The sequence below is a fragment of the Protopterus annectens genome, chromosome 2.part0, assembly GCF_019279795.1.
Source record: "Protopterus annectens isolate FY-2018-M chromosome 2.part0, PAN1.0, whole genome shotgun sequence".
NCBI lineage: Eukaryota > Metazoa > Chordata > Ceratodontiformes > Protopteridae > Protopterus > Protopterus annectens.
This window is the reverse complement of record NC_056728.1, coordinates 624750225-624769912: the sequence shown is the minus strand read 5'-3', so window position 1 is coordinate 624769912 and position 19688 is coordinate 624750225. Positions and strand designations below refer to the sequence as shown.

At 38.7% G+C, this 19688-nt stretch overlaps 1 protein-coding gene across 1 annotated transcript in view; it reads right to left on the bottom strand.

Annotated features, from left to right (window-relative positions):
* LOC122792765 (signal-transducing adaptor protein 1-like) overlaps positions 1-19688 on the bottom strand; it is a 575382-nt gene that overhangs the window by 488369 nt on the left and 67325 nt on the right. Inside the window, exon 4 of the mRNA XM_044060337.1 lies at positions 11656-11727. Within this exon, the coding sequence (XP_043916272.1) occupies positions 11656-11727 (72 nt within the window). The remainder of the gene's footprint in view (positions 1-11655; positions 11728-19688) is intronic.

Sequence of the window (19688 nt, the reverse complement as noted above, 5' to 3'; positions counted from 1 at the left end):
TTTGATACAGAGTAATGTATAAGATTTCATTTTGACTTTTTAGTCCACTCATGACTCAAGTCCCTTACCTGAAGGAGCTGGATGCTCCATGTGGCCTTACTGGCTTTGACTAAGCCTCCTGGGGGCTCTTGATAGTTTCATGGTTTCACCTTAAGACATCTGCATTTGAGTTTTTGCCTTCCAGGCAACTTACCTGAGGAACTTTGTGAGTTCAAGAGTTTTTTTCCACTGACTCTCTTCTGAAGATAACTTAAAATGTATTTATTTGATATAGACATAGAAGATGTGGGATGACTTGTTTTTATTTCCACTGTTCCCATCCTCTAGCCATCTTGACCACCCCAGGTGATGTGTGATTACCATTCTGGACTCAGAGACCTACAAATGCTATTGTGATACTCCCAATATTGTTTCTCTTCCCTCACACTGGTGAATACTGTGAATGCCAAGCAGAGTCTGGTCCCTGAGACTCCTAGCCATTTGGTTGAAGATTGGACCCCTGGGCCTGCAGCCTGTCCTCTAACAGTGAATGCATGTACACTAGTTTTAGCATAGCTTATTAACTTGTCTTTGTATCTCGGTGTCTCTTTCTCTGGTTCCCCATCATACATAACCCCTCTTGTCTCCCACACACCCGCAGTCTACATTGCTCTATTCCCCAACTCTCGTTCCAATACTTCCTGCTCACTCTAACTGCCTTAGTCCACAGCTGAAGCACCATCCCTTACAATATTACCCTCCCACTTCTAGATGTTCTATCCCTCCACTCCTCTACTCAAAACTGCATTCCCCTCTATACAGGGCATCCCTATATTTAATTAGCTTCTCTCTCTGCTTCTAAACCTAATGCATTAGCCCCTCTGCCTCCTTCCTGCTAACATCCATACAATAACTGCTTCTTCACCTACTTACACCTATAACAGAAACAAATACAACCTTCCCTTTCCTCTATTTTCTGCCACTCCAAACTATAATCTCAACTTCAACCTACCTTACTGATTGTTTTTCTTGTTCTAGTGCTTTGCAAGTCGACTGGGCCATCATCTTAGTCCCTCCCCCATCCTCTGCTCAAGACTAACTAAACGAAGGAATACACGCTACACACCTACGTATTTCCTGCTCCTACACTTATCTCGCTTTAGCTGTTCCCATAATGCCTTGTGCCATTTAAATATCCTTCCTGGTTTGACACCTTCCCTTTTCCACTATTCCCATCCTCTAGCCATCTTGACCACCCCAGGGTGATGCACGATTACCGTTCTGGACTCAGAGACCTACAAACGCTATTGTAAGCTTATTTGGCCTTTCAACAGATACTGCTGATTATCTTGTGTTTAGCTATACCTCTAATGTAAAATGTTTCATTCACCTGTTGTTACAATGCTTGTCAGCATATAATACAGGGTTAGTTGGTCAGTCAGCCAAACTGGTCTGCCGGCCAATGAGTTATTTGATGTTTTCTAGCTAATTAAGATATTGTATGCACTTCAATGTCTTCATTTTACTGCTTGCTTAACCTGACCTCCCTGGACATATGTCTTTCTGCAGTAGCATTCATGAACTATCGGCAACTGTTATTATACGTTATCACTGTTGTGTGATCATACCATTTGTTGCTCATTATAAATTGCTAATTCAAACTCTGTCTGCTTAAATGTGAAAGAGGTTTTGCTTAGTTTTCTTGCCTTTCACTGCCTATGCTTAAATGTGATAGAGTTGTTTGTAGCATTTTATTACCTATCACTGCATGTTAATATTGCATTTACAAATGACTGCTGCCTATTATTGAGTGCATTAGTTGCTTGCTTCTCAGGGTTACCACACATGGAGCAGGGTATCTATACCAGGCAGCACACTGTCTCTTCACCCACTCAAAGCATAGCTGTAGTATTAGACCCACAGTCATATGTTACCGCTCAGGACCCAAGATAGCTTATTTTTCTCACATTCGGCATGGCTTCACCACCCATGACCAAGCCAGTTCTAATACACCTATCCTTTCCACATGGACACCCAGTAACACATATATGTAGTCACTATTGTAGACAGAGTTTGCAATACAAAAATCTGTCTACTCTTACAGTTCCTCTAGACTGCTTCCTATAACCCAGTTTATCTCCTCGATCTAAAAACATGCCTAATATATGCTATTGCCACAAGGTGGTGCATTTTTCTCTAAGAAATCCCCAACCCCATAGCTAACACTGTCCTAAATGCTAGTTCCTAACTATAAGATAGCCCCCCCATCTCTCACTTAGTTTAATGATTCAGCTAATTATTGTTCAGCTGCATTGCTGTCATCCAATTACATATAGCTGGTACTTATGCCCTATACCTTTCCCTGTCCTTTCAAACACTTTTGATCGCACACGGTAAGTCGTTGTTTCCTGGTGTAGTATCTGTGATCCTCATTGCCTTGTATTAGCAAATGTTACAAGCAAAATGAGGTGTGCATCAAGTAAATGTGATATCTTTGTCCATAATAAGATATTGGTTGACAGTATTTTTATCTGTTTTGTATAATCTTGGGTACCACTAAGCTGTGCATGCATTAAGTTGGGTTTATACCTCACAGTTTTCAGGTACTTCCCTTAGTCTTTTCTAATCATCCACTCTGACCCCATTATCAGCATTTGTTAACTTAATATCATGCAGTTTAAGTAGTGTCACAATTAATAGTAGCATTACTTATTTTTTCTTTCCTCTTCATCCCTGTAACAATCACTCTCTCTACTCATATTAGGTGATACTTTCAGTACTGTTGCTCTTCCCTCACACTGATGAATACTGTGAATCCCAAGCAGAGTCTGGTCCCTGGGACCCCTAGTCATTTGGTTAAAGATTGGACCCCTGGGCCTACAGCCTGTCCCCTAACAGTGAATGTATGTGCACTAGTTTTTAGCATAACTTATTAACTTGTCTCTGTATCTTGGTCTCTCTCTCTCTCTGGTTCCCCATCGTACATCACCCCTCCTGTCTCCCACACACCCCCAGTCTAAATTGCCCTATTCCCCCTGACTTTCATTCCAATACTTTCTACTCCTTCTAATTGACTGCCTTAGTCCACAGCTGAAGCATCATCCCTTACAATATTACCCTCCCACTTCTAGCTGTCTATCCCTCCACTCCTCTACTCAAAACTGCATTCCCCTCCATACAGAACATCCCTACCTTTAATTAGCTTCTCTCTCTGCTTCTAAACCTAATCTATTAGCCCCACTGCCTCCTTCCTGCAAACATCCATACAATAACTGTTTCGTCACCTACTTACATCTATAACATTAACTAATACAACCTTTTGTTTAATCGCTTTCCTGCTACTCTAAGCTATAATCTCAATTTCAACATACCTTACTGATTGTTTTTTTTTGTTCTAGTGCTTTGCAAGTTGACTGGGCCATTCCACTCCATTTCCCCTCACTTCGCTCGGGCTCACTCCAATCCTCTACCTTACCCCCATTCACACCCACCCCTATATTAATTAGATTTATAGTTACCCATACCCTACCCATACTCAAGTAACCAATCAACACAAGCTTCACTATATAAACCCAACCAACCTACTTCACTATATCCAATCAACTAACACTCTTATCATCTGTACTACAATCAGCCTTTACTAACCAGTCCCACTTTCTACAAGTAGAAACCATCTTCTTCTCCACAGCCTCCTCCGGTACCTCTGCACACATCCAGTATTTCTAATGTCACTAATAACTTTCACTACACTACTTCTTCCTCTTTTACTATCTGTTATGCTACTTCTACACCTTCCACCACTCCATCCCACTCACAATTTAAAACTACCTCTATTACTTCTATCCAATTTCCCAAACATAACTCTCACTCTACAATATCTTCTAGTCTCTACTCCACTAATACATTATTAGTCCTCAAACCTACAATCCTTTCACAGGCACTGTATGCTCTACAAACTATACTCCCCACAACACAATTTAGCTCCAAGCATAAACTGCTACAAAACACCATTCTGACAGTACCACCATGCTTCCTCAATACGGGCACATCTTCCCCAACCCAGGGCCCACATCATCTGCCCCCCCTCCCAAACCTCATAAATCCCTAAAACTCACTAACATAAGTACACAAAGTATTAGAAACAAAATCCCAGAATTCCATGCCTGGATAGCCCATTCCAGACCTGACATAACTGCTGTAGCTGAGACATGTCTAAAGCCATATATAATAGACACCAAATTCCTCCCTCCAGGTTTCTCCTGTTTAAGATCAGACAGACCCAGCAAGAAAGGAAGAAGAGTTGGTCTTCCTACCCTAACTCTGTCACCATTGTCCCATACTCACACTCCATTCCCTAATTCTCTGCAGCTGAACTCATCATAGCATAGCTAAAAATGAATGATTTCAAAAGTCTGTGCTTGATAGCCATAAACATCCCACCTGGCAACAATATTCCTATATTAGAAGAAATCATAGCCTGGATCTCAAACAATGTCCAAAATGAAACAATAATTCTCATGGATGTCAACATAAACTGGATAGATCATATAACTGCTTCTCCAAACATTGCCATGAATCTCTATAACTTCACTCAGCTCATTACTAGTATAACCCGGCCTAGCAACAATAACAACAATGGTTCCATACTTGACTGGATGTTAGTATCAGACTCCAACAAAATTACATCATCAGGAACTCTACCCTGCAATATTAGTGACCACCTGCCCGCTTACATAACATGCTCCACTGCCTCAGCCTTACACCATCACCAATAAAAACCCTCCAGAATGCTAGCTAATTTCAACCCAACAAACTTCAATGAAATGCTAAGTAAAATTAACTGGAGCACCCTAAAATCTTTACCTGTAGATGAAGCAGTTGAATTTTTCAACTCAACATTCTTAAGCATACTCAATAGAATGGTCCCCCTCTGAAACAAGAGGATAAAAACAAATCATGCAATCTGGCTTTCTAGAGAAAGCAAAAAACTTATGGGTCTATATTACAAGCTTAAAAGCTGAAAAGAATGAATGCTATTTGATTGACCTGTAAATATCAAACATACTAAATAGTGAAGACACAGAACAGTGATTTTTTTCCCAGTGAAAAAAATTGCTGCTCCGCAAAAAAACAAAAACAAACAAACAAAAAAAAAATAACAAATGCAAACACAACATAAAGATGGGGGCTTCACCCCACACACACCCCGATGTGGCGGGCTGTGCCCCCACACCCCCCCTACTTAAATATACCAACTCTGAGATCTCACCACAGTGCAGGAAATGGCAAACTCCCGAAAACGGCCCTGTGATTTTTTTTCCCAGGGAAAAAAATGTCTGTTCTGTGTTTTCGCTATTTAGTGCATTCAATATTTATAGCTCGATCAAAGAATGTTCGCTCTTTTAACCATTCGAACTTCTAATATAGACCCAAAACTTATGAATACCAGAGACAGAGCATGGAAAAAAATGGCAGAAAAGTAAAAACGCCATTGATCTCCAGCTATTCAAACAGCTCTGCAGTCAAGTAAAACGCCTAGTTATTAAAGACAAAAAACAATGCTACCTCCAGCTCCAAAATGGCTGCAACCATAACCCAAAAAGATTCTGGAACTCAGTCTCTACTCTACTAAACCCCAGAACCAAAATCAACCCTTGCCCAAATCCTCACAAAATCCCAGCTGAATTAGCTTCCCTCTTCAATTCCTACTTTATAGACACTATATCCAAACTTGCTTCCACCTTTCCTTGAACTAATCATAACAGCAATGCAATAACAACACACCACTCCTAAGCAAACCCTTCTCCCCAGACTTTCTCTTTCTGTCCTATTCCTACTTCCACTATAACTAAACTCTTGCTAAAACTTAAACCTGGTAGCACTGCCCCAGACAGTTGAACCCCTGAATACCTACAAATTTCAGCCAGATCCATCAGCTACCCCATAAGTATTCTCATAAACATATCTATCCAAGAATCCTATGTACCATCCAACTGGAAAAAACATCATACCCTTACACAAAGGTGGCAACAATTCAGAAATCTCAAATTTCCGCCCCATAGCCATACAATCCCCATCTCTAAAATAATGGAAAAATGTATTCAAATTCAACTTACAAAATATTTACTCCAAAACCAACTACTTTACCCCACTCAGCATGGCTTTCAACCTGATCACAGCACTAGAACCACTCTCCTGTCCTTCTTAGACACTGTTAACCACAATCTCAATGATGGTAAACTTGTCTCGGCAGTTTTCCTCGATCTGTCTAAGGCCTTTGGCACAATCTCCCATTCTCCCCTTCTTTCCAAGCTCTCACACCTAGGCTTGTCCACTCCCATGCTTGACTGGTTTACTAGTTATCTTACAAACAGACAACAATCCACAAAATGGTTACACTCCCTCTCACCTTTTCTCACTACTTCTACTGGAGTTCCCCAAGGGTCCATTTTAGGACGCCTTCAGTTCAGTATTTTCATTAACAACTTTCACTCTGCTCTCACTCATGGATCTGTAGTTCAATATGCAGATGACTCAACTATTATCTGCTCCAGCACCTCTGAAACAGAACTTCTGACCACCATCCAAATTCTTTCTCCATTACCAAAACCTGGAAAACAAATAATCACCTCGCCCTTAACCCCAATAAAACCAAACTCCTGCTCTTTGTGCCCAAAAAACTATTACTATTAATAAATTAGAATTTATCATTTATTCTTCTAACAAGACTTCCTTAGAGGTACTTCCCCATACCAAGTTACTTGGTGTTACCATAGATGACAACTTAACATTTGACCAACACATCTATAACAACATCAAAAAAACTCACCAAAAACTTGGTACCCTTTACCGGCATAAACACTTTCTAAACTACTCTACTAGAAAAACACTCACCCAAACTTTTTTCCTACCTTTTCTCCTCTATGGTGCCCCGTTCTAACAAACATCCAATCCTCATTAAAAACCAAAATGGATAGCTGCTATAACAAAATTGCTAAGTTTGGGACTAGTTCAAAATATTCATCCCATCACTGCCAATCATTACAATCCCTGAACTGGCTAGAACTTCCACAACATCTCGCATACGTACAACTATCTACAGTATACAAATTTATTCATAAACCTCTTGAATGCCCAGACCTTGCCTCCCTTCTGACTCTTTATCAACCAAACCGACCTCTAAGATTTGAAAATCAATCTTGTATCCAAGTAAAGAGACAAAAACTCCCTGCAGGCCAATACCTCTACTCTTTCACTGTAGCTAAACAATGCCCTTCCACCTCTTCTCCGGACCATTAATAGTGTCCCCTTATTCAAGCAATCACTATACTAATATCTCTCTTCTCATTGGCTCTGCCCATGCACCATCCCCAATTCCTCCATAACCCGATTTCCTAGTGTAACCCTCCTATCCCCATACTCATCATTATTCTTCCTAATTAAGTGTTACCCTTGAAAGCACAGTCTACCTCATCTTGCTTCACATGGTACAAAAAAAAATTGGTAGTTATCCCCTCCTAGCTTATGAGTATTCTATAGTTAACCACATGGTCTATTCTGTCCAATATGTAACTGTGTATGTGTAAGCTATTTGCCATTCTGTTAAACTCTGGATATACTGAATACCTTGCTATGTATCAAAGTTATTTTCATAGCTTCCAGCTATATAAATGTTCAATGTTCAATGTTCCATCTGATTCTGCTGTTGTCACTCCTGTAAATTGTTATATGCTGAAAATAACTATTCAACAAATTTCTATTATCATGTATGTTGTTTTGGAGCTTTTCTCCCTGGGCATCTACTGAAAATTGGCTTACACCAGCCCAGTGGACTTTCCTGGCTAACAAAACCAAATAAATAAATAAATAAATAAATAAATAAATAAATAAATAATATTTATTTCATGATATGTTCCTAGTAATTATTTTAATCTTTTATTTCCATGTGTTTTATCTGTTTTCCATGATATTCTGCTTTGCTGCCTTGTTCGGTTTTGTTTATTGATGTAATCAGTGTTTTGTGATAAAGCACCTTAATAAAGTTGAAGTTAAAGTTGAAAATACCAGATACATACTCCGGAAATGCCCATAGGTTCATATGTTCATAGGTACTTACTAGGCTATTGATCTGTGAGGATCTTTAGAAGCCTAGATATACATTCCCATGATAGTTTTTGCCTTATTACCTTTCATCATTTAAAAGAAAATTGGATAAATCAGATACCATTTATACAAGAAACTGCAAATCAAATCACACAGTCAATTGGTTAGAAGCAATCATTGTTTTTTTTTTAAACGTTATATATGGAACCAGACCAAACCTGATATTCAAACCAGATGTATAATATGGTTGCAGCCATATCGTCAAATAAAATTCATACTTTATAAGCAGATTATCAACATGTCTACCTCACACAGATTTATAGATAACCCAAAGTGCTGGAAACTTAAAAAAAATATATGCTGTCACGTAGTATTTACAGTTGATGGGCTGTTTTTTAATTCTGTATAGTTCCATAACCCATTGCATATTTTAAAGCATTATTACTGCCCATATAAGTTATATTCTAAAAACATAAAACTCAATACACAATTCTGGCAGAACAACGTAAAATGTAACTTATGTGAAATATGCTTATATTTGGATACATAAACCGTCGGTTTAATTTAGATATTGGTACAATGACTTCATCTAAAGGTGTCTTTTAATTAAGATGAGTCCTTGCAAGTTCTAGATTTTGCATTTGCATTAATAAGCTTGTCATAAATACTAGTTGATGTCTTAGAGGTAGGTAATGCGTAGCATACTTAACAATTCATCTGATAGTTTACTTACATTTTCTCCACTCAGTCTGCAACAGACAAGCTTGAATCTAAAGTGCTGTATTTGATGTCAGTTCAAGGGTCTATAGGCTAGGAAGATGATGGGTTGATGTTATAGTTCTTCATTTAGTACTTTTCAATGCATTGCTATTTCTGATTACTTTTCTTTACTTAACTCATGGCTTTGTTTCCCTAAATTTGTATTCATTTATTTTATTTTTGTATTAATTTGTTTCTACCTTACTTAGGTCAAAGCATCGTGAAGCTGATTGATTACTTTGTATATGTAATATATTCTTCACTAGAAATCACTGCATGATCAGAGCTATGTGTAATATGAAGAATCCAGTCATAATCATTCAACCCTTGTCCGCATCTTCATCAACCCTCCTGAAAGTTTAACTCTTTGCTTCACAAGGGTAAAGGAATCAGAAGATCCTTTCATCTTCTCATAGTCAGCACTTGTATTGCTCGTGGAGGACAGAGTTTGTAGGAGAATTTATATCTCTTCTTCTTCCTCATGACATAAGCAGAAAGGATACTCCAAACAAAGCAGGTGGAAAAAGTCTAGATTGTATAACCATGTCATGGCCCACATGTATCCTTCAGTATATGTCACTAAAAGCAGAATCTGAAGCAACGCAATGAATTAACTCCCATACTGATGCTGAAGATTGAAATTCTTATTGCGTTGTGTGTTGCTCTCTACAAAGTTTGCAGCTCAATTCAGATGGAAACTGAAGTATTTAAAGGTCAGCACAGTTTCTGTCTTAATTCAGCCTCATGATACGAAACTTTGTTTTGTGGATGAAGATTACAAAACAGCATTACCTTCATCTTGAAACTATTAGGAGTAAATTTATTGCTGAATGTTCTCTAGTGCAGACAGGAGGCATCTCTGCTTATGCATTTATTAGTTGTTATTAACTCCTTGGGTAATATCAATTCATACAATGGCTACTAATTTTCCCTTCCCAACTTTTTATAGACTCAGATTCAATAATATTCCTTTTCTGTCCTTACCTACCTCTGACTTAACCCACCTGATGTTACTTCTTTTCTATTGCCGTCCTTCCCTCTACCTTATGATCTCTGCATTGCATGCACCCCTCATGGAAAGTGTCTTATTCTTTGCTGTTATTGACCTGTGCTCTGGTCTGCCTTGTATGTACTTTACTTACAGCTACATGACTTCTGAATGTCCGTGACTTTTTTGCTTTTTAAGTCTTTATGATAACATTCAGGGTGGCTATTTTACCCTTTGGTTTGAATGTTATCTGGGATATTTTGCAGGCACTTTAATCTTTATGGGCATCGGCTGGGTTTAAAGACTCTGTGTTTCTGAAGTACAACCAAACCATCCACTTATGTTGTGCTAATGAGATCAATAAAAAGGCCAAAACATGCATGTCCACCGCTAGTTGGGTTTGCTTTTATTAGTCTGAATGTAACCGTAAAGAGTTAAAAAGTAACGCAAAAATCGTGGACATTCAGAAACCATGCAGCTGAAACACTTGATGTTCTTAAGGGATCATTTGCATATTTTCCATGGGCCTCTATTACAAGAGGTTCAAGGAATATAGTGAACAGTTTAGTTTGGCTGTTTTTTTCTTGCAGTTTTGTAACTGAATGGATAAGATTAACTTGCTTTATAAAATTCACTGATGTTGAACTCCAAAATTGTTTTTTCCGTCAGAAACCACTGATGATGTGGTTTGTATTTTTTGTAGTAGCAGTGAGTCAGTGAGAGGATTGTCTCCATGGTTCTGTAACAATGGAATTAGTACACGTAATATTTTGAGGTGTGTGGAGGACTCCACATGCATGATGCAGGGAGGCTTGCCCTCATAAAAAAATGCTTTTTTTAAATGCTTTGAGAGGATGAAGCTTTAACTAGTTAATTTTGTCTAGATGAACTTTCAGCTAATGTAACCTTAATGAAACACAGGTGAAACCCTTAAAGAGAATAATGCTGTAGAAACCAAGTACTATTAAATATACTCTTAAAAATGATATTTCCTAGTTTATTGGAAAATTCACCCTCAGTGATTTAGTGAAGAAGCTACTTTGATTTAAATGTTTGTATTATTTTACTGATTAACCTTTTTACCAAAATCCACTATTGTTTGTTTGTGTCTTTCGGCTTTTTCCTGGTCAGGGGTCGCTACAGCGGAACTCCGGTCCACTAATGACTGGCAGTTGATTTTTACGTACTGGCTTGCCAGTCCTGCCGCACGACCTTCAACGAAGGTACGCCCATTCACTCATGTCTCCACCCAGAAGACGCTCTAGCTGAGAATCGAACCGGACTGCGTCATACTGTGAGGCGACAACGCTACCGCAGCACCACCACCGTTTTACCAAAATCCACTATACTTTGTTAAATATAATGTTTCTTTGTTAGACTTCTTAAATACAGGTGCACATTTATATAGCTATGTAAGCCTGATGGTTTATATACTCTGAACCATGCTTCTGAATAAGGCTGAATGATTTTTCCTATCTGTGGTCTCTGTAATTTAGATGCATATACTATGTTGCATTTATTCTTTGCATTAATACATATATATATATATATATATATATATATATATATATATATATATATATATATAAAAGTAATAGATGGAACAGCAAATCTTTTAAAAAGAATACTAATAGATAGAAAAATGAAAGCCAAGAGAGCTGTTCAAAATTATTTATGTGTTATTTTACACCATCATGTGGCCACTAGAAGACTACTAACCACTATAACTTTCTTGTTAATAAATTTTCTTTACCTCTTCAATTTCTTTATGGTCTTCAGAGATATGAGAAAAGAGAAAAAAAATACATAATAAAAACAAAACTTACGGTTGCATCTTTGCTAGCTGAATAGAAAAAAAGTGTTGTTCCTCTAAGTTCTGCCCAGTATGATCGGAATTCCTGTTCAGAAATATAAAAGCAAGCATTATTTTTTAACAGCTGTGCAGAGATAAACTTCTATCAAGCAATCAATGAACGTTATTAAGAACTAAACAATGCAATTCTTAGTCAAATGAAGTTATGTTCTCATATTTTCACCTTATTGTATATAAATGGCTACCTGTGCATGACAATAAAGTTTTTTTCTAGCTTCAGGTTGAGGTTGGCTTGACAGTACAAGGGTCTGCATAACTAGCAGTACAAGAGGCCATCAGTTGTGAGTTTGTGGTGGTGGTGGTGGAGGGATATGCACCCCCATGTCACCACTGCTGCATGGATTACTAATTCCCTTTGACATACACATGCAAAAGTTTTATCAGGTCAGTTGTGTCCCCTTACTTGTTTATTGATCCATCACTGAGGATGTCCAGACTTACTGTGTCACAGAACAGGCTTTTCAAGATATAAACAGTCTCCTAGGTAATGACCATTGAGTGTGTCTTGCAACTACCCATGGCCACGGAGGATATTTTCTCTGATAGTGGGCTGGTGTGTACTTTATGCTGCATGTAGGTGAAAGATGTGATCTTCTGACTTAATTGAAAGTGAAAATGAAGCATAGTATGTAACCGTGGTTTATTGTATCCTATAGTTCAGCTGTAGTTTTCCTACTAGTGCAGTGTCAGAGGTTTGGTGGGAAGTAAAAGTATTACCCTGAATAATACTCAGCCATAACATGTTTATTGTGTTTCCTGTGATAATGAAAAAAATGCTGAGAAAAAAATAATCACTGTAGCAAAAAGTTTGAGGAAACCTGTGCTGCACCTTGCTGCATTTCCTCATGAACCAGATTTGTTTTTTGTGCTGTATACGTATTTAATAGTACCAAAAACATAGCTTCAAGTACTGATTCAGTTTACTGCCTTACTAAATGATCCAGAGTCTACATCATATAAGAATAAAGCACAAACCTTTGTTATAACATCATTTCAAATAATGAGCAAAAAATATCAAATGTCCTGCAGGAGAGGTGCACTGCTGACAAAAGCTTGTTACTTTTCTGTACATTTGTGTGCATATGCAGCATTGCATTGTTGCATTGAAGGGGTGGAAAGTGGAAGTAGTTCTGGAGTTCTGGACTATGCATATATTTGTGTGTGTGTATATATATATATATATATATATATATATATATATATATATATATATGTATGTATAAACTCCTTTTGAAAGGTAATGAACCTGAACATAAGCCTGAACATAAACCCCTACATGATAATGAGATAATAAGATGGGTTGCCAACTGGCTCACGGACAGAACCCACATGGTAAGAGTTACGGGAGCTAGGTCTGACTCTAAACCGGTTACAAGTGGCATTCCCCAGGGCTCAGTCCTGGGGCCCCTCCTGTTCGGCATATACTTCTTAAAGGTACAGGCAAGCGCAGGAGTGGACTATGGCTGACCAAGTTCGCAGATGACTGCAAACTAGGGGCTATAATTGACTCTCCAGCTGACACAGACATCCTCCAAAAGGGTCTCACTGAGACAGATACCTGGTGTCAAAACCATGGCCTCAAGCTAAATGCCAAAAAGTGCATAGTCATCCCCTTTGGAAAAAAACAAAATACCCACAAACTATCACATAGGTGGTATCCCCCTAAATATGGAAGATGTAATAAGGGATCTGGGGACCCAAGTAGATAGTAACCTCTTCTTTGATAATCAAATTGCCAAAGTGGTTAGAAAATCCTTCTATGTGGCCCACCTAATCACAAAAGGGTTTGCATCCAGATCGAAAGAGGTTATTGGGCCCCTCTACGCATCACTCATCAAACCTATCATAGAGTACAATGCCCCATTTGGGATGTACCTTACAAGACACCTGCAACAACTGGAAAGACCACAGAAGTACCTCACCAAAAGGATCACTGGCCTCAAGCAGATGCCCTATGCAGCTCAACTGAAGAAACTCCAGGTGTACTCTGCTGCATACTGCCTACTCAAAGGTGATCTCTGCCTGACATACAAGGCCATGTCCAACCCAGAATTGATGGACATGCTCCACCTAAAGAAAACCATATCCCCTTGGGCCACATGCTCCAGGGATCTAAACCTCACCACAACAATAAATAGGACATGCTGAAAGGATAGATTCCTGTCCCAGAGACTTCCCATGCTCTGGAACAAGATTCCAATCTACATTAGGCAGAGCTCCTCGCTAACCCTCTTCAAGAGAAACCTTGTTGAGTAGATGGGAAACAGAAAGTTTACCCCAGGCATCACTTCAATGGCTCTGCTGGACAGAAGCACAGGGAACTAATCTAAGGGGGCGGCGAAAGCCAACACATTCTGGCTAGACTTATAAATGCCTTTGGGCAGATAGCCTAGTATCTACCTATGAACCTACGAACCTAACGAATGAAATTATGACTCACCATGCAGTAAGATGGAAATTGTAGGCATACCTCTCAACCTCTTAGTGCAAGAAATCTGGACAAAGCCTCACAAAATGGGGGGGACAAAGGCCCAAAAATGGGGTCAGATTTTAAATCTTGCTCTTATAAACTTAGAATGTTACTAGAGTAACAGGGATTGTGTTTACATACATTTTCTGAACAATTTAAAGTCTGAAACTCAAACATATGTCATTATTTGCTGACTTCAGTCCTCAGATCATCTCAGTGATTTCACAGAAAACCACAAATGTTATGAGGAATAGACCAAAAATATGAGGCAAAAATCTGGACATTCTGTGAAAACCTGGACAGTTGAGGGGTATGGCAGGATATAGCTAGCCTTTGGTCACTGAGGAACAAAAATAAGGGTGAAATATGTCTGTTCCTATGGGAGTCATGATTACTAGTGTGTGTGTGTGTGTGTGTGTGTGTGTGTGTGTGTGTGTGTGTGTGTGTGTGTGTGTGTGTGTGTGTGTGTGTGTGTGTGTGTGTGCATGATTGTACATTCAAGAGCCAATGTGTTGGAACACTTTATTTTTGTGAAAGGAATTCTGTGCATCTCCCATGATGCCTTGGTAATACAGATTCCAAATATATTTGTACAGTTCTTTTTTTATTTTTTCATAGCTTCGCTCTAGTTGGATCCCATATGAATTTCATGCAGGACTTTTTGCTTTTTTCTGTACTCATCGGTGAGTTCTGCAGTAACAATGATTAAAAGAATTTGCAGAAGGTGACACTGCTAAGTAGCTGAAAGCACAAATCAATGTGACCAAAAGTCAATTCTTCTCATACCTCTCAACCTCTTAGCACAAAAAATCTGGACAACACCAAAAATAATGGGGGGACAAAGGCCCAAAAATAGGGACAGATTTTAAATATTGCACTTACAAACTTATAAAGTTGCTAGAATAGCAGTTTTTTTTTGTTTGCTTGTACTTTCTGAACCTCAAATGTAAGTCATTATTTGGTGATTTCAAACCTTAATGACTTGCCAGAAAGTCACAACTTTTATTTGGAACAGATTAAAAATATGAGGCAAAAATCTGGTCATTTGAGACGTAAGGTTCTTCTCTATCATTAGCACAGACAATATGCCTGTTTGGTGGAATTTGATGTGTTTTCCAGTGAAATTACATAATAATGTCACTAATAAGTTCATAGGTTAGTACTAGGCCAACTGCCCTTATGGGCCATTTTAAGCCTAGTTAATTACCCCATGTGAGAATCAAACCCTGCACCTTGTGTTTGTAAGATAAACACCTTAACCATTAAGCCAACCTCCCACGCTATTAGTGAAAGATCTAAAATGAAATAATACCATGATGCAATTCATTTAATTCAATGACATATGCCATGCATAAACTCCCTGTCCACCCTTGCTTACCTTACTAGCCTTCCTTTTCATTTCCTGTCCTACGATCAAGACGCTACAGAACCATGAAACATTTTGCCTAGTAATCTAATGTTTTTCTTCTTTCCTGCAGTGCTAGACCTCATGAAGAAAACTAACAGCTGAGTGAGGTTGTACCATAAAAGATGAAGTAAATGAATCCTAGTAATGCTGCCTTTCTTTCTCTCTCTCTTTCTTCTTTTTGTCCTGTCACTCACAAAAAATCATTTCCTTTTAGAAGATGTCTGTGAGTGTGCCTTAAGATCTCAAATACCCCATGCTTAAAGACACATTGATTTTGCTATCCTTCCCGTGGACTAGTGTGCACCATCCACACTTTTATTGTGTTTTCCACTCCATCCTTGGAGGCTATGAGAAGCAGGGATTCCTGCAGTTGTGGAAACTGTTTACTGTAGAAACAGAAGGTATTGTACAAACACATTCTTTATAGAGAGGTGAAGTTATCATACATCAGCATATGAATGAATGGCTTATTTAGCATTTTGTGTGTCTTACTGCATGTGCAGTTCTCTCTCATTAATAGAAAATGTACAGAGTGTGCTAAATAAAATAAGTAGGTAATCCTAGCACATCCAGGTCCTCCTGTAGTTCATAGTCATTACAATGGCCAAGAGCTTCGGGGTGGATCTGACTGATGTGTGCTTTGGTGACTGCTTTGTTAAATCTGGGATAGTCCACATGTTCATTTGTCATGTGCATGGATTGTTTGGATCTTCACTATATTTATTTATTTTACTTGCCCAGCAAATGTGCCAAATTGCACAAAAGCGGATTATGTACAGCACTGATCCCTGCTTTTGTAATTAGATGAATCTTCCACATACATTTGTGCACACCAAAGTAATTCCAAGTATAGCCATATCCAGCTGAATGCAAATCTAAGTAATATGTATAATATTCTAACATTTATAAGGAAATAGAACAGCACACTGTAGAAAAAGGAGAAATGAAAAGCAGCCAAAAATATGGTCTGTTGAACTATAAAACTAAGAATATGAATAAGAAAGGAAGAAGACAGAGTGAAGAAAGGTAAGGGGACCTTTGCTTGAAGACTGCTAGAAACAAGTTCCTTGGTACATGAACCATTTAAGAAATAATACTGTACAAATCTAGATATGCAGCACAACTCTATCTTGAGATGAGATTCATGAGAATGATGTCAATTTTGTATAAAAGCAGTTCTTCAAATGCAAACTCAGTCAAGAATTGGTCATCAAATCTGATGAAAATGGGAGGCAAAAAAGATGCCCCACAACCTATTGAATGTGCTACATCCCTTATATATTTGCCATTATTACAGTCAACCCTGTGATGCGAGTAAGCACAAATACCCCTTACGCTGACTCATTTGGAGGAATCTGCACTTTAAGTGAAATGGCTAAAATCCTGATCTGTATCACTATCAAAGAATTCCCTTGCCTCATGGATTCATGAATGTATAATGTAAGTCTTAATCCAAGAGGCCAAGCTAGTTAATGTGATACAAGGATGATACATCAATGACACTGAAATCATGTTCAACTGCACAAAAAAAATCAAAACTGATAAACAATAACATAGATTTCCACAAAGAATGAAGTGTTATTAATTTTAAAACTAAAATGTGCATCTGCAGTTTAATGTACTCCATGTATAAATCTCTTACAATGAATGGGTAATGAACTGCAATTGCGGGTTATCTTGCATTTCCTCAAAGACCCGATCATCAGACTTTTAACTACCCCATCCTATCAGGGCATTTTTTACTGTTTGTAAGAGACTGCTGTATACCACTGTATGGAGTTTCTCCCCTACCAATTATAGTGCACCCATTTAGAAAGTGTCTATAAGTTCAGGACTTATGGGGGAGTAAAACTTTTTGATGTGCTCAGGTAGTTTGACTGTAGGTTGGGTGTGTCCATCAACTGTAAGTGATGAGCTTTTTCCTAATGTCGTACTTCAGTTGTCTGTAGTATTAATTCATTTACTCAAATATGCTCATTGTTTTGTGATCATGCCAGAGCCTTTGAGAGACGTTTTGAAGCCATCCTTGGCAAGAAAACTAAATTAGGTATTATTCTGTACTTGCATTGCTTGTTATCATTACATTGTGAATAATTTCTCTGCTATTTATTGTTTTTCCTGCACTTGTTTAGCGTTTTAAGTTGCATTTTGTAACTGCTGTAGGGCTGCTGTTCTGCATTTAAATACACTATATTTGCTGTTTTTCAGTGCTTTTATGCATCTATTTGTGGTTTCCTAACCTTTGGGCTCCAAACCAGTCATTTTACTTTAAGGGCATCAAAATCTGCACTCCTGTGGCAGAAGAGGGCTGATTTCACCTATCTGAACTGGAAATTGATGGTGGAAGGCTGATTGTATGCTTGCTTGATTAGTCTCAGGGCACAATTAGTATAAAACATGACCTTTTCTGCTTGCGTATAAGCCTCACATTTCAGCAGTTCTGCTGTTTGTGCAGCAGAAGTTATATAAGCTTCACATATGCGCAATTCTGCTGTTTGTGCAGCAGCAGTTAGTGGTGTCATCTGAAGTGGCATTTTGCCTATAAAAAATACCTCAGAAATTTTCCTCAGTCCTGTGCTGCTGCAGGAGCAACAGAGTTGCATGCTAAGCAGCATTTCCACATTTAGTTAAGTATATATTACATTATTACAGCACCCAGGACCATCACTTCTCAAACAGCAACTTGTTCGGGTGCTGGGCAGCATCGGTTAATAGGTAAGCAGCCATCCCTCATCTGGTTGCAAATACCCTTCACTTTTTTCCCACACACTGGGACCTGGGAAGGCAGCCCACTTTCCTACTATCTCTGCATCCAGGTTGGTGGATATGGGCATCCTGAGGCAATGTAGCAATTTCCTTATGTACACAGACAACAACTTAATTCTGGAATAGATAAACACAGTATATGAGAGATGTAGTTACACAATACCACTGGAGACTAGACTCTCACATGCCGGCACAAATAACACCAAACAGGTTATCAGTGACACACATCAGTATCTCTACTAACAAATGACTAGGCACATAGATCCACATATGCGGAGTTGCTCACATGTAACTTCCCCAAAGCACAAAGGCCTCAGAGATATAGACTTCAGAAACTCTGCATGCACACAAAGACAAATCCCACCACAGCACATAAAACCACACCTCATTGGTTCTCATCTATCTACCCCATAAGGTGTAACACCCCACAACTCAATACTTTGATCATAGGAGCACCAGGCTGGATAAGAAGATGGTTACAGTTAGTTGCCTGTCAGGAGCCAGAATCCATCAGATCGTGCAAGCACTCATGTCATTAAATCCAAGTACCAGTATGACTTAGTCATAGTACATGTGGGCATAAATGACCTGAGACATACCCTGGACTATGTAAGTTATCACCCAGATGACATGCTTCTTGATATCGTCCCATGTTTTTAGTTTCCCTCCCATTAGTATCTATGGCCAATACTTAGCCATATCTTGTTTTTGCACCGCCTCCACAGTGCATTTCTTCCCTCCTCATCATTATGTTTGGCCCTTATTAAGATGATTCTGTCTGTCCATCCTTTACATTCTGGATCTCTCCATCTCTTACTAAATACATTCTGTGTTGCCCTAGTCCATGGTAAACTTACTTTTTTTTCTGGACCCTATCCAACATCTAAATTAAAAAAAACATCCCATAAGGCTACCAATATTCAGACAAATTTGAGCTCTCCTAGGAGGGCTGTCTTCCCAGGCTGATGAGCCTCACCTACCTGGAGCAGTTGGTTTTAAGATGCCAGTTACTTGCCTTCACCCCATCTCCTGTCAGTACAAATGGTTTCACACATGAAGTCCAGGGGTTGGAGCTGGGATGTCAGAGGCAATTAGAGATGCATGCCATGGGAGCATTTTATAGATAGAGGAAGCTTATACTCACTACCACCCCCTGGCTATGACAACCTTTAAAACTTGTAGTACTGTGTATAATGCACAACACGCATTGTTGTCTATGGTACTGTGTATGCTAGACAACAGACATTGTTGTCTTTGGTGCTGTGTATATTACATAGAAAGCATTGATATTTGTGGTGCTATGTATTATATATGGCAAGCACTGTTGTCTGTGGTACTGTTT